Raw genomic sequence first — 25712 nt, forward strand, 5'->3', positions numbered from 1 at the left:
TCGGTGGAGCGTTCTTAAATACTGTACTTTTTGAGGTACTTCAACCTTATTTGAGTGGTAAGTTTCAAAATTAAGTTTATTTTTCATTCCAACAATAATGGAAACAGTTCAAATGAAATCTTGTTTCCTCAGGACGTTGGTTAAATACATCAATAAAACATCCGAATGTCAAAATAAAATGCTCATACATATATACATGTCAACATACACATACCGTATATATAAAGTAGCAATAAAAATACAAAATAGTAATAAATAGTATATATATCATTATTTCATGCTATTTAATAGTTCCACTACACAGCAGAGGTGATATTGCACCTTTTAGCCCAATATATTTAGTTTTCAGCTGTACCACTAGTTCCTCTGTAGATTAAGATTTTACACAGAAAAAGTGCAATCACTTTACAAATTACGATGCATTGTTATTGGTGAAACTATCCACAAGTTCAGCTTCAACCAACTGAAGATACAACAGTTGATTAGTATATCAATGTAACGTGTGTAATGCTTAAACACTGAAGCATGAGTTATAATAAAAAAAAATAACGTACCTGACAGTAGGACTCTGTAATGACATTCTGTATTGTGACTTCTTTTAATTTGAGTAGTTTTTTCATGCTGGTAACACTTTGTTTACTATGTGTTATTTCTACTTTTAATTAAATAAAGGACCTAGAATACTTCCTCCACCGCTGTGAATCACTTGTATGTTCCTGTGATAGACTATAAGTCTATTAATGGACAATCTCAGTTTAGTCAAAACTTAAATATATATATATATATGATTTAAATTTCAATCAATTTAAACTGTCTACAGGCACATTTTCATGAGTTATTTGACAAGAAAAAACACACAGCTTTACCTTATTATTTTTTTTATAAAGTTACTTTATTATTGCATAACATGCATTTTTAACAACTTTCAGCATAAATATGCCATCTATGTCTATTTACAGGACATAAATCTCTTCTAGTATCCACTTCTCTGTTTCATGGTCTGAATGGCTTTACCACCAACTGTCAAAAAGATGTGTTACTTATTTATGTTTCTATCTTGTTATCATACAGCTTCTTCAAGTACAGCTTGATTGAAAAATGGGTGTTTTGCAGTTCTGTGGAAAATAACCTATAGACTGCACAAGCTTTCTATGTCACCATCTACTTCACAGCAAGATAATGGTATTAATATTTCTTTTTTTTATACATTTCTATATTACAATAAAAGAATCCATGGGTAAAAATGAAACTGAAAAACAAAAACACAATATTAGAATAAAATCTCAGTTATTGCAATATGAGATATATTTTAACTTCAAATTCAAAACAATGTTTAAAGGTCATTAAACTTTCTAAAATAAAGATGGAAGCAATAATTGATCATTTCTTAAAGAGAGAATTAATGCATTTGAACGAAGTTTGACCTGGGCTCTATTATTACTGCGACTTAGACAAACCAAAACAAAGAAAAAATAAAAATAAACAACAAAAATCTCCAGAAAGTGACTTGTGAGATTAAGACAGCTAGAATCTCAGGGAGCGAGAGCAATCTGACACAGTCCTTCCTCCAACCAAGAAACAAGCTCAATAGCTCTGAGACGGGAAACCAAACCACACCTGTTTACACCTGTGTGCAGCTCAATTTCCAATCCTACAATACTGCCAAAGATAGTACTAACAGTGCAAGCCTCCTATGGAGAAAATCTGGACAAATCAGCGCTTAAACATGCTTCAAATATTCTCAGCAAAGACTATTTGAAGATCTCTTTATCTAGATTTTTATCTAGTGGTTAAACTTCAAATATTCTGAGCAAAGAAAACTTGAGGAGCCCTTTAACTTATTTTACAAGAGGAGGTTTGTTTTCAGGTGTTGCACCGAAGCTGTTTATGTGCATGCAAAGTTAAATCTAGCACTTGAGCAGATGAAGACGTTTGCCCAGGTCTGCACTGGAGGCTTGTGACTGCTTTAGCTGGAGTGGAAGATACGCTCGTATTCATTGAGAATGAACTCCACTATCTGGTTCTGAAACACCATGTGCATTGCAATGTTGGATGACTCCATCTCTGGCCGAAGCAGCGTCGGGCCAAACACAATTGCCACATTCTGCACAGTCATGCGATTATCCTCCCCATACAGAATGACCCTGTCAGAAGACATAAAATAACAACATGAGGAATTGTAATTTTCCTGTTGTAATTTTATTGGTGTGCATTGAGCAGCTAAGGCAAGACTTGTGCATTCAATTAAACTTTTTTCAATTACATTCTGAAATTAACTTCATTAATCTTTTAATGTACAAGTTGTTAAATTATGTGATGAAGAGTAGAAGCAAAAACAATTATGTATACCTGCGTAAATGCCCAAAAAGAAGTTTCATGGTGTCATGATTTGGAGTAGGAAGTGATCTGACTAAATCCTGCATGCAAGACACTTTTGTGTTGTAATCAGGAATTCCTAGAAAAACAAGATAATTAATTATAAATCATCTACCATCCACTACCAGAATCATTAACATTAATTTAGATATTTGCTGTATTTAGACTAAACATTCCTCTTTCAAACAGGTGATTCTAGTATGTTCAAATTAGCTGGACAACATTGAATCTGCTTACTGATGGCTGTGATGAAGTCATTAAAGTGGCTGTAAGGGAAAAGCGGCTCAGGAAGCTCTCGGAAAAACAACTTCAGCGCTCCAGTGATGACGTGAACATCCTCCCACTGACCGTCCTCGAGGTCCAGTTCCTCTGTTTTAACACAACAGGTGCACAGCCAGTTAAAAGACAGTAGGGGGCGCTGCTGTCTACAGTTACACAGTGAATCCTTGCAGGCACTATGAAACATCTACTCTCTCTGAGTGCACCATCCCTGAATTATTCAGCTTAATTCATATGAACTTGTAAACTGAGTTTACCATGATCTGCCTTGAAGCGTAGCTTCTGAATGACAGCGAGGTTACCACTCACTCTGTAGAGTCCATCAATGTCTAAACCTGTAAATCAACACATCATACAGCACCTGTTAGTTAACTGCTATACTGCACACAGCAAAAAGACTTCAGCTTGATTTTGACTTTGATATAAACAGAGTAGATTACCTCTCTTTTCTACTGCTTTGATACAGCTCTCTACAAAACTGGGAACTGAGGTCCTCTCCTGTGCACACAGCGTGGCCAGATGGCAACCAAACACATTATCTGAAGGGAATGAAAACAGCTATCATCATTTTTAATACTGTAGTGTTACTAGTAGCAGTATTAAAAAAAAATGCATATTGATGATTGCATTGATAATAATTCAATGCAATAAGACCGAATTAGCTATTTGAGCTACACACAAACCATAATTTCATCAGTAGTACATGTAAGTATAGAGTATCAAACATAAAGTATTGATGTAAAAGTGATTATAGCATTCATATAAACAGCAGTATAATTCAACTGCAATAAAAAGGAATAAATATACAGCACATATTATATGTTCAGTATAAAATCAGTACAAAATAAATAATAAAGATTAAAAGAATAATCCTCAAATTAGTATCAGAATATAAAAAAAGCTAAATGTACATTATATTCACTTCAGTAACACAGGATCTGTTAGCTATCACCAGAGCAACAGCTACTTTCCCTGAAGGGAAAAATAGCTACAGCATTTTTACATAAACATGTAAATCAGTCTTAATAACAGTGACTTGTTGCTAGGAGGATTTAAAAATGTGAAACAGAAAATCAGATGGGTAATACTATCACAGTTTCCACTAAAATTATTGGTGAGCGACAGCCTTCAAATGACACGAGAAGACAAATCTGGACCAAATTGTCTTGAAGTGATTCGACCAACAGTTAGGTCCAACTGGTTCTAATTTTCAGTTTAATTACTGCAGCTTTGCTTTGCTCTTATTACAGACCTTTTATTTTATTATGTATTTTCTGTGCGGTATCAACACCTTTATTATCTTAATTGTCTTAATAACGTATCTGTGTCTTTATTGTGTTTATGTTTTCCATATTGTTTTACTGCCAACAGAATCTCTTGTAACCACTGTCTGGCTTCTGTTCAAATAAAAATAAATGGAAAGAACTACAGGACAATATGTCCTTGTTTGAGCGTACCTCGGATGTAGCCTTTCTCCTTGATAGACTGCAGAGTTGGGCGTTTCATGAGGAACTTCATCAGCTTGGTTCGAACCCTCTTCTGGTCTGCGTCGCCTGCAGAGCTGGATGAGGACACGACACTGGGCCTAGAGGCTGCAGGAGGCAATGTTACATCATTTAAAATGGCTGTAATTATAGCTGTCAATGGGCCTAAATAATTATGTCATTCATTCCACAATTAAATCATACATGGTTTGTTTTCACAATGAAGGAAAATGTAGTTTGTTTAGCTTACATCTTCGCTTGTCCGCGCCGCCTCCAGTCTTGTCATCTCTCTCTGTGTTGGGGATCTTCTCATACAAGTCCCCGTCCTCATCATCTGAGTGATGGTCCTGGTACTCCTGATGAACAGACATACAAACAGAGTAAATGATCTGCATCTCAACAGTTAGAGCAGCATTTAATCACTTTCATTTATCACAATGAAGAGATTTGTCACATGGTTTAAACTGAATTTAGCAACCTGAGTCTCTAAACAATAAAAAATCTTTTCAGTCTTTATTTTCTGTCATCAGGGCCTTAAAGTGTCATTTTTCTTAAAATAACATAATCTGCAAGTGTATTGAAAACATTTCCATTGTGACGTTTAGAAAAATCTTAACAGTTCTATTGGAGACAGGTTAAATTATTATTATTAGTTATTCTCTAGTAATTTTTTCTTCCTCTTCTTCTTTTAAAAGGATAGTATCAAGGTGGTGGTATGTGGATTTTCAGACTGAGCCAGGATGGCTGTTTCCTGGTTTCTAGTCTTAATGCTAAGCTAAACAGCTCCTGCCTATAGCTGAGAGTGGCACTAATCTTCCCATTCAACTCTCAATAAAACAGTGTTTTTCCCACAATTTCAAACAATTTCAAGTAACGACAGAAATGAATCGATAAGCTTGATATCAATTCAATAAGAGTGTGATGCTGATAATTATCAGTACTTGCCAGTTGTCGTATGGTGTCCACCAAGACTTTGTGCCAGTCGTTGATGATGCTCTCTGTATCGTACTGTATCAGAAACTCCACACCGTTCTTGCCTTTTAACTGAAGGAGAGAAAATCAGATATTAAAGGGGACAGTTCATCATACTCGTTGAATCTCTTAGAAGCTCTGAAAACGTGGGGAACACACTCCTTTATGCCAGAGTTAGAACTTGTTGGCTATGATTTCTGTATTTCTGCTGATGAGTTGTTTGGTCACCATGAATCATATTATTTTTGGCCATGTTTGTGGCGTAGCTCTAGTGAAGTCTTCACATCTACTGGATGGATTACCATGAAATCCGGCTCTGGTGTTCATGTCCCCTTCAGGGTGACTTGTAATAACCTATAACTTTACATTTAGTGCCTTTAACAATCAATCACAACTGTTCATTTAACATTAAACAGAAATGTGTGAGGTTTTAGTTTTAGACACAAAGCTTCTCAATTGGCGGTGACAGTGCTAAAAATATAAGCACATGTTGTTTGCTCAAGATGAAAACATCCATCAAATGAAATGAACACATTGCATTATGTTCCATGACAACAAATAAACACACCTCTAAAACATTCTTTTTGCTTGATTTGTCCTTCGAGGCCCAGCCAATCGTCGCTCCTCGCAGATCCACCGTGACCTCTGGAACAATCTGATTGGTCTTGTTCTGCATGAAGGCAAAAAAAAAGAAAAAAAAAAACGTCTGTTTACCAAACTGACGGCGCTGCATTCCAAGAAACAGGCTGCGTTAAACAAAAGCTGTGACTGTCACTGTCAGCTCATGACCTGAGTGATTTGTCTGCACTGTCACTCCCCAAAAAGCACAGCATCATGCTGCAGTTTGATGTTTCATTTCCCTATGAAACATGCTACCAAAGTGCAGAGGGTATGAAAAAAACATTTCAGGCAATTGAAACTTAAAGACTTAATACACAATAAACAAAAAAAGACAGATAAAAGTCAGAGGTTAATTCTGTCTGTAACTTCTCACCAAGTCACAACCCTCTCAGAAATGTACAGAATGCAACAGGAGCAGCAATGCAGCATTCAGGTGTCAGGGCTTTTTATTAATGCACGATGAGCACTTTCTTCTCATGTGAGCCCATTCTAAAAATCACTTAAGTGCATGTCATACCGAGGCCCCAGTTGCTGCAGACTTTGGGTCTTTGTGGAACGTCAGCACTCCTCCGTGGAGAACCGTCCACGTCTGGGCCCAGTTTTTCCTGAAAACGGTGGAATAAGCATGACTAACACAGACAGCTTTGGGGGGTGGGGGACTTGAACTCAAACCCTGAAATGTGAGCATGTCATACCTGTAAAAAAATAAAAATAAAAAACCCTCAAAGGGAGGTTTTGATTTACCTTACTTTCTTGCCGTTCTCAGAAACTTTAGTTTTGTTGAGAATCCCGGCTTTCTCTAAGTTCTGCACCTGAAAATATAAAAACAACAACATCTTAACTCTTTGCTGACTATAGGTGATTGTTAGGCTTATGTGTAAAGTCAAATGTACTTGGTGATATGGGGGACAAACAACTGTGATTACAATGCTGGACGCAGGCTTCATCAATAAAGTCATGCACGCAGGTTGCATTCGGTGACATTCACATCCAAACTTCTCTATTACAGTCTGAACAATGATGAATTCCTCACAGCGGGGACTTTCCCAAGAGGCACTGATTGGCTATGGCATTGACTGAAAGAAAGCTGTAGTTTCAATATCATATATCATATATCATACAAATAAATAAACTGAATATTTAATCAAGTCTATTAATGCTTAAGGGATAAGGCTGGTGTTATTCCTTGTAGCTGTTGTCAACAAGTCCCCCGAAAAGACCAAAACTAATGGAATAGTCCATCTCTCAGTACTTCACTCTCCCTGTCTCTGACGCTCAGTCTGGAACTTTTTGTGCCAAACAAAGATGAAAGTGTTTACTCCTGTTTAAAAATGAAAATTAGTTGCATGTGATAAGGACAAGTTTTAGCTACAGATTTAGTGAATTTACTTGGGTGAGTAATTCTAGCAGCAGGACAGTGTCTGGGGGATTGAGCCAGAAATAAACTACACTGTGTGTGTTCAATGAAGGAACATGTCACCCAGTGCAACAGTGTGACTCACTGACATGTTTTTAGTAGTTTTTGGACAAGACTGGAGTGGAGCTCCACTGCACAGAGGAATAAGATTTATGAGGCTTTGGATACAAAGACAATACTTGTTAGTAAATCATGGATGGTTTTGGTCTTTTCGTGGATTTTATTGACAAGAAGAAAAGAATATAAGACTTATCCTTTAATCTATACCATGTTTAATCATCAGTGGCACTTTATTAATAGACCTATTGAATTTGAACAACAGGCAGACAGCTGTCTTTAGCCTGTTAGAGCAACATTATATGACTATTTTACCTTGAACTTAGAATCATTTTTGATGATACTTGTAATAGGGAGAATGGAGCCTCTGTCATCCTGAACACATGTTCTTGCTCTAAGCAACTTCTGTGAGCAGGTACCATCTCCCTCAAACTGAGTGATAGTCAGCAGTTTAAACTGCTGGAGTCAGGCCCAGCAAGTTCAAGAGTAATGCTGAACTGTGGATCAGTTAAAAAGACCAAAAGTAATTAAAAACCAGTGTTCGTCTCCAGTATCTAGCCTGGAGAGTTTGGTGTGTTTGTTACAGTGACAGCACTTCCTGCTCCAGAAGCCGGGGATCCTGGGTAATACACACCGTTCAGCTGTGTGTTAGTTCAGTGAATGGGACTACACAGTTGAAGCTCTGGACAATAGATTGAAAGGCTTTGTTTTCTGTACATGAAAACCATTTAACCGCTTGTACTTGGAGCCCAACACCCAGCACCTAATTACCACTTGTGTTTACAGAGAGCAAAAGTTACGTAGTGTTATTTTAAAGCTGTGGAGATGGACTTCTCTGGATTTGTCAAGTGTGTTTTAAAATGAAAGTCAGGTGCTCATATGTATATTGCACTTTGTTTGCCTGCTGTAATCACTTCTCCTGTTCACACTGGCCTTTAAAACACCCCTTTCTCATGTGATTCCAGTGTAAGTGAGAGTGAGAGAAAATAGAGAAAACAGAAGTCTTGCTAAAATGTATTCTAAAGCTAAAATGAGGCTTCAGCAGTTTGTGTTACACAAATCAAGTGAGTATGTCCCACTATTTACACTATTCTTATTCCAAAATCCTCTAGTTGTAACTCATATAGAATCACAACAACACAGCACAATTCACCTATCCCAGCATCACTATATGAAAGACAGGATGATTCAAATGATCACAGTATCTGATGTGGGAATGAAACACATCTGTTCAAGTAACAATGCTCTGTGAGTGATCTACAGTCACACCTTTTGGCCCATCATAGATAGACGCTGCTATCTATGGATCAAGCTCAGGTGAGCAATCAAACTAACAACCCACATTATAGCGCAGCCACCTCGAGGTCAGATAATAGGGGTTTCTCCAGGTTCTAAACTCAAAAGCCTTGAGAGAGAGAGATACAGAACACCATTAATGGCTAAGAGCAATCCAAAGCAATAAGTATCAGCAGACGTGACCGGACTGGTACGACATAAGCTCCACTCACATTATGCTGCGTCTCCGGAGAGTTTCCTGTGCTGGAGCTGTCGCTGCTGTAGTCTGACGTGTTCCTCCTGTGAGTTGGCATGAACCTCTGAAAAAGAGAGGAAGAGTAGAAGAGGGAGATTTTAGGATTTACAATTCAGGAAACAAGAGACCAGAACATCTAAAATGCAATTTACTATTAGCCATAAAAGTATGTTCCTTTGTGCAATAAGTAGCTACCGTCAAAAACCACAGCAGTGTAAACCCTTTTACATGTAGTTCATAGTTATTCATACTTTATGTATTTCATTTCATTCATATTTTTTCTTGACTGTTACTACCATTTGTCAAATTGTTATGAACATACAAAATATGGCCAAAAGTATGCGGATGCCTTTGTTCATATATGTGGCTCTTATTACGATACCATGATTTTAGACAACACTTTGTTTCCAACTTCGTGGTAATAGTTTAGGAAAGCTCCCCTTTTTAACATACACTAATCCAGGTCAATAAGTTAATGATCTCCCCAGTTTGGTGTGGAAGAGCCTGACTGGCCTGCACGGAGTCCTGACCTAAGCCACATCCAACACCTCTGGGATAAACTGGAATGTCAGCTGTGCTGGAGCTTATCCCCTATGGCTAAATGGGAGCAGGTGTCTGCCGCAAGACTCCAATAACCTGGTGGAAAACCTTTACACAAGAGTGGAGGCCTTTACAGGAGTCTATGGCTTCAATAATCACATGTGTGTAATTATCAGGTCTCCACATACTTTACCATAAATAGGGATAAAAGACATGTTTTTCTTGTAGGAGGGGAAATAAAAAACGAGCCCTGACCATAAACGTTACCCCTGCTGTGCCCTTGTGCAGGGTATTGAACCTCTGAGTTGCTTAGCAGGAACAAGCACAATCCCTTATTTGTATCCAGCAACTACCAGGTGTTTGTGTGCAAACGTGGCCCTCGTTGTCCCTCCCTCTGTCGCTCTGTCCTCAAGCTGTTAGTGTAAATACAAGTGCACTGCAGTTGATTTGCCTTGCTAAATAAGGGTTAAAAACCTAGGAGTGCCTGCTGTTAAGTAGGGACTCACCCTCACTACTTTTGCCAGACTACTGATTTCTGTTTAAGCCTGGCGACACACCCTGGATGTGTGATACAGCATGTACATGTACATGCAGGTCTGAGAGTGTGAATATGTGTGTGTATGTGTGTGTACCCCATCATCCTGAGCTGGGCTGAGCTGAGCAGGTCCCATGGTGTGTCTCCAGTTTTTAATGACTGACACATTTTCCACCTCAAGACCATTCTCCACCCTGGACTGACCATGAGCTACAGGGGCCTGGAGGGACCAAAACACAATTTGTTCTACTTTAAATAAAAAAATTTAAAAATCTGAGAGATGACAACAGAAGCGCCCGAAGCAATGGGTTTAACAGGCAGGAGGAAGTGTTTTGTCTGAGTCTCGCTTCTCAGGCTAAATACAGACTGCCCTACCTTTAACTGGTAAGGCTGTTTGGGCCCTATGCAGTCTGAAAAGAATACCTCTGTTGTCATTTTATAACCACAGAAAGATCTTTACCTCAGGCAGGTTCCACTGAGACTTGGAGCCATCCCTCAGGTAGTAGTAGGTCTGGCCTCGATCATCCACAGACTTGATCCACTGTTGCATGACATGAATTTCATAGTTAAAAATGGTTCAATGTCACTGATGTTTTCAAAAAAGAAACTGAAAGTATTTGTACTGCCTTGAAAGTAAAATGGCTTCAATCAACAGTAATTCATAACATGAAGACCTTGTCTCCTATATATTTACATTATGCTGATACATCAGCGGGTCCACCACTTTCATCCAGACTGAAATATTATAGCCTTTCATTCTACTTCCGTCGCTTTTTGAACGTAGAGCCGAGCGCAACACCGTGCATGTTTTTCGAGGAGATATCCTTTGTCTGTCTCAGTGGACGTACCTGATCCGAAGAGTGTTCACTGGTGAACACCCAGGTCCCGTTGGGTTCCACGGTGAGGTTCCAACCACTCGGGGTACTGCGGTCCAGGTTGGCCCTGGGAATGACGGGCCGGCTCACGTGGCTGAGGGAGTACTCCTTAGGGAGGGTGGGAGGTCCCGTGGCGTGGAGCTCCTCGTAGGACTCTGGTAGATCAGCAGCTGGGTAATCTTCCGAGGGGTAGTCCTCCTCAGGTAGAGGAGGCTGGGGATATGAACATGGTGGAAACACACATTAAAACACACAAATTTAAAAATAAAGTGAGAATATACAGCAACTCATTGGGTTTCTGACCTTTAAAATTAAAACATCAACAAGCACATAAATTAACTTGGTAAAGGAATAGTTTGACATTTTAGGAACAACTGCAGTAATCAACATACACTGATCCTGATCTTTGCCTCAGTTCAGTTTTTGTGTTTGAAATGTTGCTACATCTCACTGAATGTTGTGAGCTGAATAATTTCCTGCTGTGGCCCCGATACGGAGCTCAAGGACTTTCTCCGTGACATTGATAAATAAGTCACAGCATTTTTACATGGCCTCAAAGTATTATTCTGTCTTGGCCCATTAATGTTCTAGCTCAAGCTCAAAATGAGTCATTAAGGGGGAGAAAAGAGGGCCGCTTCAGTTGGTTGTGTTGCAAAGAAAAACTGGCCAAAAAAACACATGTAATGAAATGAACTAAATGTGTGAAACTATTTGAATAATGCAACATGTGCAACACAGGAAATGTATGTGCAGTGAAACATTACTAAATAGCCACATTGGGCCTCATATTTCAGACAAATGATCACTAATCACTGGTTTATTCAAAAGGAGGACAGATGTCTCCGTTCTTTTAAAGTTAGGGAACCTACTGGGGACTACTCTGTACTCGTGCTGTTAGCTTTCATAATGAAAATGAGTGCCGTCTGCTATGTAGGTGCAGGAGATTTAATTCTATTAAAAGCAGACTGTATTTACAGCTTTCCCCTGGGTGAAGCTAAAACAGGAGACAGAGAGGGACTAAGTAGAGCAGCCAGGCTGTCCTTACCGGCCCGTCCTCGTGAAACCTGTGCACACTCATAGGCTCCATCAGAGGGGGGTACGGGCTCAGCTGCTCGGGAGGCTCCCAGGACGTTTCCCCAGACATCGGGTTGTAGAAGTAGGGGCGACCACTGGTCTCATCCACCAACTGCTCCCAGTCTGAGGTCCACGCAGGGGGGGAGGCGGTGGACGGAGAGAGGGCAGGTGACTGAAGAGGTGAGGGAGAGCAAGGAGGAGGCTCGGGATCCGTGGGGGAGTCTAGAAAGGGGTTGTCCCAGGTGGTGCGCCCTGTGGCGGGGTGGTAGTAATACTCCTGTCCACTTTCCTGGTCAGTGTGCACCTCCCATCCCTCTAGGTCAAGGTTGGAAGGAGAGAAGGACGAAGGAGCCGAGGGGGGAGACTCAGAGATGCTTTTGCGAAGCTGTGCTACATTGACATAGACGGCTGACCGGAGATTTTCATTCTCCAACTGTGGAAAGGTGAAAAAAAGGAGCTGTAGAAACTCATATACAACCTCAGATGCTTCTACAGAACAAGAACTAAAGCTTGTGTACAATCAGTGCGTGTGTGCTTTTGTAAAGACAACTTCCTGCATATTAAAAAAAGCTTTCAAGTGACAGTCTTGTCACTTTGGAGTATGTGTAAACAGAATTTTGCAAGATAAAAGTTGTGTCAAACAGTGTCAAGTACCCACCCACCCCTTCAACCCACTGCTCTGACTATGGCTCTTTATAAGTCAGCCTTCCGCATCTTACAGAGCTCAGGAAGTAGCATATAGCCAAAAAAAAAATAACACAAACCACAGAGGTGTTCCTCCCACAAAAATGATCATTACCTAATTCTAGCCTCATTTCTTGTGCACAAAAACACCCACCAGTTTAATGCTCAAAATGATGTCAAAGCTTGTCTGTACTGGTTAATCTTTTCAGATTAAGAAGTGTCAGTCAGTGGTGTGTTATGCTGAGATAGCCACCTGATTAACTGCAACCCAATGACAGCATCTAACCACAGGCACAAAATGCAGAGAACCAGGTTAAACCTCTGCATTATCTTTGGTTTTGTTGTCTTATAACCAATGACAACTCTTTCAGTTCAAGTTTCTCTCTGTCCATGCGATGTGACTTTTACAAACTGAGCTCCACATGATGTGACAGGAACATGACATGCAAATAGACCCGATCAACACAACTAATTTGCTTAGGGAAGGCCAGTGAGAGTGACAAAGAGTGTGATGAAAGATGGCCTCTGTCCCCAGCAGTCCTGATACTGTGACGCAATAACTATGTGTTACAATTACCATCAAAAACACTCAAATCTTTATTTTAGTCGCTCTCCTCTCACCTGGGTTCCACTGAGACAGTTATTCCTCACCTTGAGAGTCCCTGGGATATATAGCCCTGGAGAGCCTTGATGCTGTCATGATAAAACGAATACAAAGAGAGAGGCTGCTGTCTCTGTCAGACTACTCTCTAAATATGTCTCGTCTTATAGCTAGCGTCATTATCTATATTTACCAGGACCTGAGGCCTGCGCATTTGCGGTGTATCTGTTCATGACTGCGATCAACGTGTTAAGTTTATGTGCTGAAATTTTGAGGCACTTTACTTGAGAATTTCAATGTTATAATACTTTGTATTTTCACTCCGCTACAAATCAGAGGTAATTATTTTACTTTTTAATGCCCTGCATTTAGTTAATAGTTGTAGCTACCTGTTACTGTGCATACAAATCGTGTGATCTGCATTGTTGGCTGTAATTTTAGCCTTAGAGTCTTATTTTCTTTTTTAAAATTTGTAACATCTGACAGTGCATTGTGAATATTCCCAGCTATTGTCAACACAAACCCTTGTGTCACATGTTTTCCTGTAACAAAGCTACATTTTCCATAATTCTAGTGCAGCTATCTCCCTTATTATTTATAGGCTGCAGAGATTCCTTTCTGGAGATTGGGAGAGTTTGTAGATTAAACTGCCCTGCAATACACAGAGCAGATAACATTTGCTCCACCTCAGCCATCTACAACTGGAAAGTGTTACTTAGCTAGCAATACAATGATATATGCACAATATCTATAATAAAGCACCATCAGGGTAGCCATTTCCTATATTCCTATATGAGTACTTTTGCTTTTGATAAACTTGTAGATGCCGGACTTTTACTTGTAATAGAGAATTTGTACATTGTGGAGTTGCTGCTCTTGCTCTGAATACTTTTTTCCACATTTGCCAACAGCCTGAGGGGCTCAGAGGATGAAGACTAAAGTAGTTAACGTGAATCTAACTTAAAATATAGCGAAGCGAGGGGAGCATTTCAGTATTTTCATCCATGATCAGCTGTGTTTTTTTTCATGTGTCCATTCAATATTATCACTTTGCTGACTTTGCTTCATTATTGATCTCGATATAACCACGAGGCAATCAATACAGACAACCAGACAACTGACCCCGAAACAGATTCCAAACAACACACCACGACTGAACAGAAACAGACCAGAGGAAATGAAAGAGCTGTTTAATTGATCTCTGAAACAGCTACGCTGGAATGTCCCCATCCTCTGGAACAAATCACCAAAACACAACCACATGCAATGAAAGTAAAACTGTACACAGTAATAAAATGTTCCAAAACTACGAGCAAATACGAATCAACAGACACTGTGATGCTGTGGTGTGTTAGCTTGTTATCACTTTGAATGGAATATGACTGGGCACTAGCATGCAAATATGTCAGTCCAAATACATTTACTCAGTATAATCTGAGGTACTTAACGTACTTAGGTTTCCATTTTATTTTACTTTATACTTCTGCTCCACTACTTTTCAATGGGAAATATTGTACTACTCTACTACATTTATCCAAACAGCTGTTACCTTTAAAGATTTCACATACATGTCAAAGATTAACTCAATTTCACTCTCTTACAAAAAGTTGTCCTATAGCTTGAGTTGTTATCAGCTCCACCAAAGAAACGTTTCTTTATTCCTTCTTCAGCAATCTTGGTACGACCTCTCAGATTTATCCTGTGACTGTGTTTTGAAATGTTAAGTCCATTTAGTTAGTTGGGATTCTGAATGCAGGACTTCTACCACTGGCACTATGCCCTAGTTAGCATCTCTGCAGTTTGTAGGTGAACACCATCAGTTTTGTGCCCAGTGACAGAAAACATGGCTGACATTAAAAAAGAACAAAAAACTTTCAAAGAAAAGGAGCATTTTGTTTATTATCGATACAATATACTTTATTGTCCCCTTAGGCAACCAATTCTTGGCCTGGTGTTGCTACGTTTAACATTTTTCAGGATGAAAAGCACCATTTTAAAGTGTTCTTGTTCCTTTGAAGCAGCTGCTTCTTGTTCATCTGTATGTTACACATCATAACACCAGTTCCCTGCTGTGGTCGTTTTGATGTAAAGACTTGCTTGTGTCCCCAGTAAGTGACTAAAATACTCATCAAAACACACAAAACTGGGTTTTTTAACATCCAGGCTGAAAAGGTAAAACTTCAAAACCAACATCTAGAAAAGAAAAGAGTTTTTAAGCAACAGCTGTCAGCGCTGTCACTTCACTGTTCATGCCACTCCACTCAGTACAGGAAAAGAAACAAGTGCAGAGATGACATGTTTACGCAAAGCAGGAAGCAGGACTGTTATCACAACATATGAACATACAAATGTACGCTGACCACGCAGACTAAAACGTTATAATCTGGCAATAAAAGCTGATCTGATAACAGCTTTGATCACCTACCTGAGGAACTACCGGCAGACTCAAGCGCTGCTTGGCCCGGTGACTTGACCAAACCCTGGAGTACATGTCCACCATGTTTATAATGTTCTCTTTAGAGGAGCCATACATCCAAATGTGTACGGGAGACTGAACTCAAGCGACTCACGACCACGTTCAATCACCGTGTGATGAGGAAAAAGGCGAAGGCACATTCACAAAAAACACACCCTCAAGTGCACATCCTCCTCTTGCTGCAGCTGTGACAGTTGCAGCCCAGATAGAAAGGAGAACTGTGAACTCTGTTACAATAGCAGCAGGAAGGGACTGTGTGAGGACTGGGTGAGAAGCGTGTGTGCGCGTGTGTGTGTGTGTGTGTGTGCGCCTATGCATGAATTCCCTTGCACAGGATAGCAGGGTAGAGGGTAACTGTCTGTGAGCGCTAAGAGCCAAAAGCAGAGAGAGACAATGAAAACAATACAGAGGAGAGGGTTAGATAAACGGAGCAAGATAAACTTTGCAGGTCACTTCAACCTACTTCCTGCTTATGTGCCCATATGAAAAAAAAGGAAACAGCAGCGATAGAAACAGGGCTTTTACAGAGCACATGGCTTGTAGTTTAGAAATGAACTCAAAAGAAGAAAACATGAAAGCCAATTAAAAACCATGCTTTCACCTACATGTGCAGCAGCTTCTCTAAAATGTACAGTATTCAACCTTCTCCTCGTAGGTCACTCAGCCAATATTGGGGGAAAAAGGGGAAGCAATAATTCCCCACAATGATGCTGGGAGAGCTGTTTTTGACAGTCTAGCCTGATGAGACATTGTGTTGTTAAAACTGTGGTCCACGAGGGTAAAGGCTCGAAACAGGAAGTCCAGTTGTTCAATCAGCACTTCCTTCTACATCAGCCAGTCTGCAGACAGCAAGCAGGGTGTTTTGTGTCCGTTCTGGTCAGGGTTTTTGGGTTAGGGTTAATCTCAAATTAGGCTTGAGGTTTGAGTGGGTAACTTGTGCTTGTACTGCCACAGCCATGTTTGTCAGTTGCTTTATAAGTTCCAGTGTGAATCATGGCTATGGTGAATCGATGCTTCCTGGAACATTCAAAACACTTTGCATTTTTCTCCATTAAAGTACCTCAACAGAGGATAGTTTGCTATTCAAATGTGCCTGAGAAAAACCTTGACAAGTTCATACTGTTGTACCAAAATGAAAAATTGTTTGTGTGGCTTGTTTTACTTTTACGACTAGGAGATGCATATAACTATTTCATTTTCATTTAACAGTGTTTCCGAGTACGATGCGGAATGAAAAAATCCTGCAGTGCAGGGCAGGCAACTCGCTGCCCTCAGCAATGCATGAAGCAGCAATCTGCTTGATTACTTAACCACATTAGCACTCATCCAATCAAACAATGGAGTACCAAATTGGGGCCCAAATCACGCCACAAAGCACACAGTTGAGCTATTGAATCAATGTGGCTCCACCCCTCACTCTTACATCACACTCTTCATGGCCCAGAATCCAGGATAACTCAACAAACGCTCGATGGAGAATCCATCAGCCTATCACGTTCTTATCTTTACACCTCAGGGCAGATCTGCATGCCGACGCACAAAACCTGCACATATTGCTTGCTCATGACAAATTTCTCCACCCTCTCACTTTGCAGGTAAAGTGTTTTCTGTGTAGGAGGGGAAACACTTACTTACAAGTACCAGTTACTACAATCCTCTCAAAGGAAACTAAACATGAGCCAATCAATATGGAAACTCCACTATTTTGCAAAGTTGCCACCTTGACCTTTTGAATCGGGTGCAAAGTAAATATCAAAACACAGCATGCAAACAAAGTGAAAACAGCCTGCTACAACATTTGAGACCAGTACCTCTCTTTCTGGGAACCTTCTGCTCTGCACTAATAAATGCAGCAAAACACCACTGTATTCAGAATGATAGGATCAGAGTAATTAAATACCTCATTACAACTTAACAAAGACATTTTACAATGACTAATGACACAAAGGACATTCATGTTAGTATGACGCATGCAGATCTTCCTGCAGATTATCTATACATTACTTTGTTGATCAGTCTGAGTGGTATTTTGCAGTGCTGTACCATAATCATATTGTTTTTAAGCAGATTTCAGAAACTTAGTCTAACACCTGTCTTAGCTCCTGATTTACCTCCCATATCTTACTGTTACATTCCAGTTACAGGGTAAGCTGCTGATTTCCTAAATACCCAACAATCTTTGAAAAATGAGAAGGTCATTTAACACCACTGTTCTGAAGGGATTACCAGAATCCTCAAAGACTCTTCTCACCATCTGGATGAAAAAAATATCCAGTCTGTCGCATGAATACAAAAGTTTTAACCAGATTCCCAAGTTGCACCTCCTGTTCCTAATCTAAACAAATACAGTAGGTAGATATCACAGACTTCTCCTAGCTGAATTCGTACAATGTGAACCAAAATTTTAAAAGCTATTATCAGTTATATTGGTATGTAGTTGTGTTCCTTTCCAAAATGTTCTGTTTTGATACAAAATAACTGCTAATATTTTGCCTGTGCCCAAATGACCAAGGACACGTCATTTGCAGTCATATTCTCATACAAATTTGATGCAACCTGTTAATTTTTTTTGTTATTTTTCAGCTGCTTAGCTCTGTGGCTTAAATATAAAGGTAGGTACAAACTGGGGGTAGGCCTGCCTAACCTGTATGAAGTGTATATAGAACACACAGCTCAAATTAATAACACATGCACAGACCCATGTGACACACAGGCTGTTGGTAAAACCTGAGACTGAATGTACTAAATCATTCTCCCAAATGTTCAGTTTAAATGGAAAAATGCATCACTCTTCCCAACATATTGTATTTATGAGTAGAGACTGATGAAACTGAAAGGCTGATGCTGACCGGGAACAATCCGGAAGCTGAAGATACATACACCTGTTCTCCGTGAACACATGCTCTGTCAGGTAGGCATGTACAGAAAGGTCTGACAAGACACTCACACTACCTGTTGGAGCAGTTTCTTGGCATCTGAGTCACCCTCTCCTCTGTCTGTTCCACAGAACAGCAGGAATTACTGCGCTGGTATAGGTGAGGTGAGGCGCTCGTGGAAAAGCTCCAGTTTTTCTCAAAAACGATTAAATGGACAAACAGGATCATCTGCTCAGTTTAAGACACCAAAACATGGTGGTGTACACAGGGGGACAAAACAACTCTTCTGTTTCTTGTCAAAGATCAATGGGACTTTGTACCCATTGTGGCAATTATCTCGACTTTAAGTGATAAAGATAAATGAGAAAAGTCATACTCAATATTAATCATGAATGGTTAGAGAGGTTTTTCCAAAGAGAGCAGACACACTGGTGTCACAGCTAGAACCACTGAACAAAACAGGCCTGCATTAAAGTTTGCCTTTGTGCAAGTTGTAAAGTTAAAATTAACCAAACTTTGGATTCCCAATCCCAACTGGATTTATCATCCACTTACCAAACTTAATATCCCATTTGAGACCAAAGAACAGCCCACATAAACCCTTGATATTAAGTGACCTACATTTGGGCTAATTGCAAGTTCTGCACATTACATATGAACACACACGCCGACAACTGCATGGCAGGGCTGGCACTAAAAGCTCTGTAACCCTGCTTGTTGGGAGTCAGGCCAGAACCCCCTCTCCCCCACCCTCACATCACCATGGAGATGGCCCTCCATTGTGGGGTAAGAATTAATGCACTTGAGGGGTCCTGGCACGTCTGCAGTCTTGTTACAAGTGTGGGGTCTCATTCATGCCTCCACAGAGGAGAGGCTGAAACAAGTAAACTAAAACCAGAGAGAGTTTTAAACCCAGAGATTCATAAAAGTGTATCCAGTGTTGTTAGGTGATAACAAAGCCTTCCTCTGAGGCAGCTGATAATTACAGTGCTGTGATGCACACAAACACTGGTTGTACTGGGAGAGGCTGCAGCCATTACAGGGCTCAGAGTGCCACATACATTTGGTTAAAACTGAACAGAAATCTCAACAAACACTTTCTCCTTTCCAAACTGACACCTGGCTGACGTCACTCCTTATCCTGTAACCTCGCAACAGGTGCAAAACCGAGAGGAGCTGTCGTCAAACTTACCTGAAACAAAAGTTTCTGTCGTTTACATTCACCGAACTACATCCAAGAGGAAAGGAAGGCTAACGTGAGACTTAAAATCGCATGTTTCATCGTTTCCCTGCGGTGCGGTTAATCATGATTCCCAGGGTCGTTATCGGTGCTGGGGAAACCAGGTAGCAGCTGGAGGTTTGGGAGTGGCCCGCCGCTCTCGGATTAACTCCTTCCTTCCTCCAGAGGAAACCACCCAGCCGACACAACCTGTTTGTAACCTGTTCTGACTGAACACAGCTCTCTACAACCCCTCAGAGTTGATAGCAAAGTCCTCCAATCTAAAGCCGGTTCACACCCCGCAGCTCCTCCTAAACAACTTCAACCAACTTTTAAAACCAAGAGTGCAACAAAAAAGACGTTCAATCATAAAGATAAAACTATACACACCGGGTAAACGCGGATCCCACACCCGCAGAAAGTTTCGCTGACCAAAACTGAGATCTTGAATCAGCTGCTTTTTTATTTTACTGAGGTATTCAAGAAGCACCTCTTTTCGCCCATTGAAATGGATTGTAGGGGACTGACCGGTCATTCATATGCTGATGAGCTGGCACAGATACTGTGAACCCAACCACCAGTACGGTATTCCCAGTCAGGACCTTCACTGCAAAAAGTGTCACAATCATCAAGTGGTTCAGTCTGAAAATCTCTACTCAATACTCAACTGCTGTACTTACTCTATGGATTATACTCATCAAAGTCTGATTACAGGTTTTGGGAGAGTAGACCACTGCTGTGAACAAAGGAGCTGTTAATTATTATTATTATAATTCTTTAAAACATGAGTTCAAAAATATTGTAGGAGTCTAATGCTACACCAGTGGAGTACTCTTCCAAGTACACATCTGAGGTACTTGTACTTAACTAGAGTAGTTCCATTTAATTTCATGTTACTTTAGTTACACTTGTACTCCACATTTTCAAGAGACCAGTTCTATTTTTTTCTCTACAACTACTTGACAGCATTATTCACTATTTACTGTTCATAATGAGAACTGTGATTTCATGTGATCAACTTATAAAATATCATGTATTGTTATAGATTAAATTAACAACCATATATTAAATGGAATCAGCTGAAATAGTACAACACATACATGGAACAATTATTCTGCATTAGATGTTCATTTGTTTTTGCTATTTGGAATATTTAAAAAAAATAAATAAATAAAATGTAGGTGCTATTTTAAAATGACATTTAATGCAGGACTTTCACTTACTCCATACTACTTTTCATGTACTACTATGATCTGAACACGTCCTCCATCACTGGTCCTAGTTCAGTTTTGAAAACACTTGGCCTTTTTTTGTTTGTTTGTTTGTTTGTTTTTATGGCTCTGCTCATAGTTTTTTTTTTTTTTTTAAACAGACAGGATTTAATTACACAACACATGAATTATCTCTAAAATAGTTCAAATTTAGCTGCACTACAACCAGCTCCAATATTAAAATACAGTTTACATGTTGTTAAGTATGATCATTAGAAAACATGATTAATGATACAGTACATCATTAAACACAAACCTCCTGTAAAATATCTGAATATGTCATCCACTACTAAAGAAGAAGAAGAAGAACCACAACGAGTTGTTCCTGTGAAAGGAACTCTTCATTGAGCTGTTACAACATACAGCAAAACAATGCCACAAACTATGAAAACTCCTTACACTTACAACTTCACACTTGTCAGACTTTTCCACTCACTTTTAAAACTCACAGAACCCCAGTGAGTAAACAGAGTAAATCACCAAAATGTGTTTACACTTTATGAACTCCAACAGACTGATAAATGCAAATGATACAATGAAAGTTGGAGGAGATCCGGTCTTTAGGTGAGCAGGAAATGAGATCACTGAGGCATTATATGACTGTTTCTAATCTTTTTGCCCATGAGTCTTTAAAATGAACCCGTGTCTACTCACAAACCCTGTCACACATATTCCTCTGTCAGTGTGACTTACCCCTCAGGTCACACTATTTGAATAATTATAGAGGCCTGAAGAGGAAAAACAGTCCAGTGTTACATTAAGATGCCAAGAGCAGAGCAACATCTGAAAAAAGTAGCAGAACATGCATCCATCCATTAGCTATACTGCTTATCCTTTGAGTGTCGTAGGGGGGCTGCACACTGGACAGATTGCCAGTCTATCACAGGGCAAACAACCATTCACACACATTTGCACGTAAGAGGAATTTAGGGTCACCAGTTAACCCTAACCTGCATGTCTCTGGGGTGTGGGTGGAAGCCAGTGTACCCTGAGAGAACCCATGTAGGCAAACTCCACACCCCACACAGAAAAGCCAACAGTCGTTTCCTGACACCCTCAGATTTATCTGTGACCTTACACCCAGACTGACAACCACAGACAAGTATTAGACACAGGTGTTTACAGGTGTATCTAGTCTACAATCAGCTGAGATCCCTTGACTACACACAGGACCATTTTACTTAATAGGTGACACTGTGCAATGACAATGGTTTAGGCATGTCCTATCAAATACATATAAAAACTTAAGCAAACAACAAATGTGAGTATTTTACATTTGTAATTAATTAATATAAATTTATAGAGCATAAAAGGATTATAAAAGAATGAAAAGAAATAAAACATGAACATTTCTTCATACGTAGTGGCCAACCTCCAACATTTTACACAGTAACAGTGCGCCCTCTCCTGGCTGTGAAACCACAGTCCAGTCCAGGATTTCCTTACCTGCTCAATAGGAAGAGCATCTGTGGATGAAGTTTCTTCTGTGGCTTGATTCAAACTCTGCTGCTGCGATGCTGACACGTCATCTGGAGGGACAGGACTGGGCAGCTCAGAAAATGTGTCAAAGTCTTGGATGTTTATCTCTGGTATGGTGTCATATATGGGTGAACTAGGGGGTGAAGGGAAGTCCATGTCCTCATCATCCACAAAAGTCTGTGGCTGTTCTACTTTATCGTCCTGCAGTAAGCTTTTTGGCCGCTTTTGTTCTTTCCCGACCTTTGACACAGGATGAGGTTTTGCATACAGCTGCAGGCCGTCAGTTTTCAGAGGTGCTGAGGTAAATGCTGAATTGTGCGTCTTTGTATTATCCTGGGAAGGTGCAGAGCTGCTGGTGGTCTGTCCTTCTTTCAGAGTCTCACTGGGCTTCACATCTGGTATGTTTTCACATAAACCAAAAGTGGAGAACCGGTATGTTTCTCTTGAAGGATCCAGAGCTGTCATACGGATCACTGTAGTCCCTCTACGTGGTGTTACATCAGTGATATCCAGCAGCTTACTGTTATTAGCACCGGGGGAGTCTCCAGTATGCGATTGGACTTCTTTCACATACTGTGCGGGGATATAGAAGGGCTTGGTGTCCAGGTCTTTGCGGACGTGCCACCAGTGCTCATTCGTCTTGGAGACCAGGATGTAGCTTTCATTAGGTTTGATGGAAACATGGTGACCATCCTTCGCTGTGTACTCATACTCATACTGCACTGACACAAGCTCCATGCTCTGGTGCATGCGTGTGGCCTCTGAGTTAATGTGAGGACATCATGGAGCTGCAAATAGAGGAAATGTAAAGGTGGTGTTGCTTTCAAAGAGTGGCTATTACAAATGTCAGCTAGAGGCTCACAGTTTATTATCATACTCGTTCACCTATAGAAAGATTTGACCTCTTTATACCTTAGCTGTTATATGTTAATGAAATGGACTGAGAGAGACACAAAATGACTTAAAAAAGGTACAGCTTTTAATGCAGTCTCTTTTGTAGCACTTTTGTGTTTGTTTGTGGCCATTTTGTTTGTCTTTGCAGTTATTCTGTGTCTCTTGTTCCATATCTTTGTAATCATTTTGGGTCTTTCTCCTGTAGGTTTGTGTCTCTTTACCATCATTTTGTGATGTTTTATGTCTCTAATTTTGTGTCTCCCTCTTGTCATTCTATGTGTTTTTATCATCTTTTTGTTGTAGTGTTTGTGTAGCCATCTGGTTGACTTTCCAACAAGAAATATCAACAGTTGCTTTAAACAGAGGCAAAAAGTGACCCGGTTGGCCTGTTCAGTACAGCATCTATAGTTACAGACTGACATCATCATCAGAAAGCTGATTTAGAACAAGCTTGTTTTAGTTTCAGGTTTGAATTGAGTACAAACAAAAAAGGTGGCAGAGGTAAAAGCCTCTATTGCTGTGCACAGGAATAGACAGGAAGCTGCTTCCATTTGCTGCAAAGCAACTTCAACCTAAACCTATAGACTAGAAGCACAGCAGACTGAAAAATGTTTAGCCACAAAACAGGAAGCCTGCACCAACCTCAACACTGTGTCAGTCCGACGTCACCTGGCAATCTCAGTTTGCCTTATCAGGCATTATTTTATCCATACAGCACTCAGAGTATTTACAGCATTTGTTTTCTTCTGAAGCACACATAATATAATAAAAGAACAGGATGTTGTGGTTTGCAGCTATTTTACATACAAAACAACTGACACAGTTTTGTATTTCTATTGTTAACATTTCCATGTTATTTTTTACAGGTGTCTGTGAATTTATATGTGTTGAAATCATTTGCCCGTTATAAAATTAATAGAAAATGCAAAAGAAAAGAAATTTAACCAACATGGAAAACCTCCCTGACTCATTTCTAAGTTACATTGAACACACAGTAACTTGTTGAATTTGATAGTTCACTATAGTTTTGCTAAAGCAAAACTCAGTGCAGCTCATATAAACTGGAATACACTTTCAACCTTAAAACAGACTCAACAACAGCAACAGCAAAAATCACATCCTGGAATTTAATATCCTGAGGTGTCAGTGTGGAATAATGCTTCATCTACTTGCCTGATTTTGTTTCCAAAAATTCCCTCGTAATGTCTCTCAGACCGACCTGAAGCAGCTGTGTATGCAGAGAGCTGGAGTCGCACAGCTCGAACCGCTGCTTGGACGTTTCTGCTCGTCTGCCTCAATCTTATTTCCTGTTCTGTGTAAATGTGTGTGTCTCTACTGAAAGAGCAGTAAACCAATGAGACATTACAGCGCTGAAGCCACAAGAAATGGGAAGTCCGACTCTAACCATAGCTACTTCCCAATGTGATCTTTATATTTATGCATGCTTTTTATGGCATCTCACGCACAAAGAGTGGACTGGAAAGAAAAGCAAGAAGATGACTCATTTTGATATTACAACACAGCTATACTAAAAATGTTTGTACTATGAAAAGAATGTAAAAAATGTAAGAACACTTATTACATTTCTAAAAAAAAAAAAAAAAAAAAAAAAAAGCAAAATTATCTACAATGTTTGTATGTTTATAGGCATACAAAGCAATATGATATAGTACCATTTATGACAGGAGAACAAGATTAAATGAGAGTAAATGTAAAGGAAACACTGCTCTAAAGTATGTGTGTTTATCACCACTGTCATCTGTGCTCTTCCTCAGCACATACTGTACACGCCCTCTGCTGGAATTTCAAGTCAAATACAATCTGAAGACAGAAACTCAAGATGTAACTGTAATGTAGACACATTATCAGGAATATAGTTTGAGACATAACTCACCTCAACAGATAATTTAAACTGGGACAAGATATGAAGTTATGATTAACTGGATTGTTGTGCTGGTAATAAGGTAAAATGGTTTCTTTCAAACCAGTTTAAATCAGATATTTCCAGTAAAACGTGAAATGGAGAAATTTTGATTGAATATGGAGTATTGTCACTGTTTGTATGGATTACAAAAATAATTTAGCCATATGTTCTTTCATTGTATAGTAATATACAAATATTCTGGATGGATGTTGAGCATTTTAATAGAATTAGAAGACTTAGGAAATGATCAGGATAAAGTTACTTTTCACTATTTTTGGAACAGTTTTTAAAGAATTTTCTTTTCTTTGTAGAGCTGGTGTTGGTTATAGAGTCAGTCTTATATACAATTGAAAATAGTTGGAATAACCCCAAAGTTAACATTGAACTTTTCGGCCACTATTTGAATAAAGCAACAGAATTACACCTCCACTAACGTAAAGGCTGAGATACCTTACGTATGTGGACACAGATACAGGACTGCGAAAAAGATGTAGAACCTTCAGATGTTCGCACGCGGAAATTAGCTG

General features: G+C 39.7%; 2 protein-coding genes across 4 annotated transcripts in view; both read right to left on the reverse strand.

Moving 5' to 3' along the window:
* The window catches only part of LOC108886867 (serine/threonine-protein kinase WNK4-like), a 74359-nt gene that overhangs the window by 45835 nt on the left and 2812 nt on the right, over nucleotides 1–25712 (reverse strand).
* Nucleotides 868–24579, reverse strand: arhgap27 (Rho GTPase activating protein 27). Of its 3 annotated transcripts, XM_018681948.2 has the most exons (18): nucleotides 24435–24578; nucleotides 22335–23155; nucleotides 11733–12194; nucleotides 10661–10900; nucleotides 10273–10353; nucleotides 9910–10032; nucleotides 8715–8801; nucleotides 6477–6544; nucleotides 6250–6337; nucleotides 5680–5781; nucleotides 5085–5183; nucleotides 4390–4495; nucleotides 4113–4247; nucleotides 3096–3194; nucleotides 2913–2990; nucleotides 2614–2745; nucleotides 2350–2455; nucleotides 868–2144 (listed from the first exon to the last, which is right to left on the reverse strand). In XM_018681948.2, the coding sequence occupies exons 2-18, from the start codon at nucleotides 23115–23117 to the stop codon at nucleotides 1967–1969; spliced, it is 2967 nt and encodes a 988-aa protein (XP_018537464.1). In that variant the 5' UTR covers nucleotides 23118–23155; nucleotides 24435–24578; the 3' UTR covers nucleotides 868–1966. The 3 variants fall into 3 exon arrangements, with proteins under 3 accessions (XP_018537464.1, XP_050922208.1, XP_050922209.1); XM_051066251.1 differs by lacking the exon at nucleotides 9910–10032; XM_051066252.1 differs by lacking the exon at nucleotides 2350–2455 and having other exon boundaries at nucleotides 1979–2144; nucleotides 24435–24579.

This window comes from Lates calcarifer, linkage group LG23 (genome assembly GCF_001640805.2).
Source record: "Lates calcarifer isolate ASB-BC8 linkage group LG23, TLL_Latcal_v3, whole genome shotgun sequence".
Taxonomy (NCBI): Eukaryota; Metazoa; Chordata; class Actinopteri; family Centropomidae; genus Lates; species Lates calcarifer.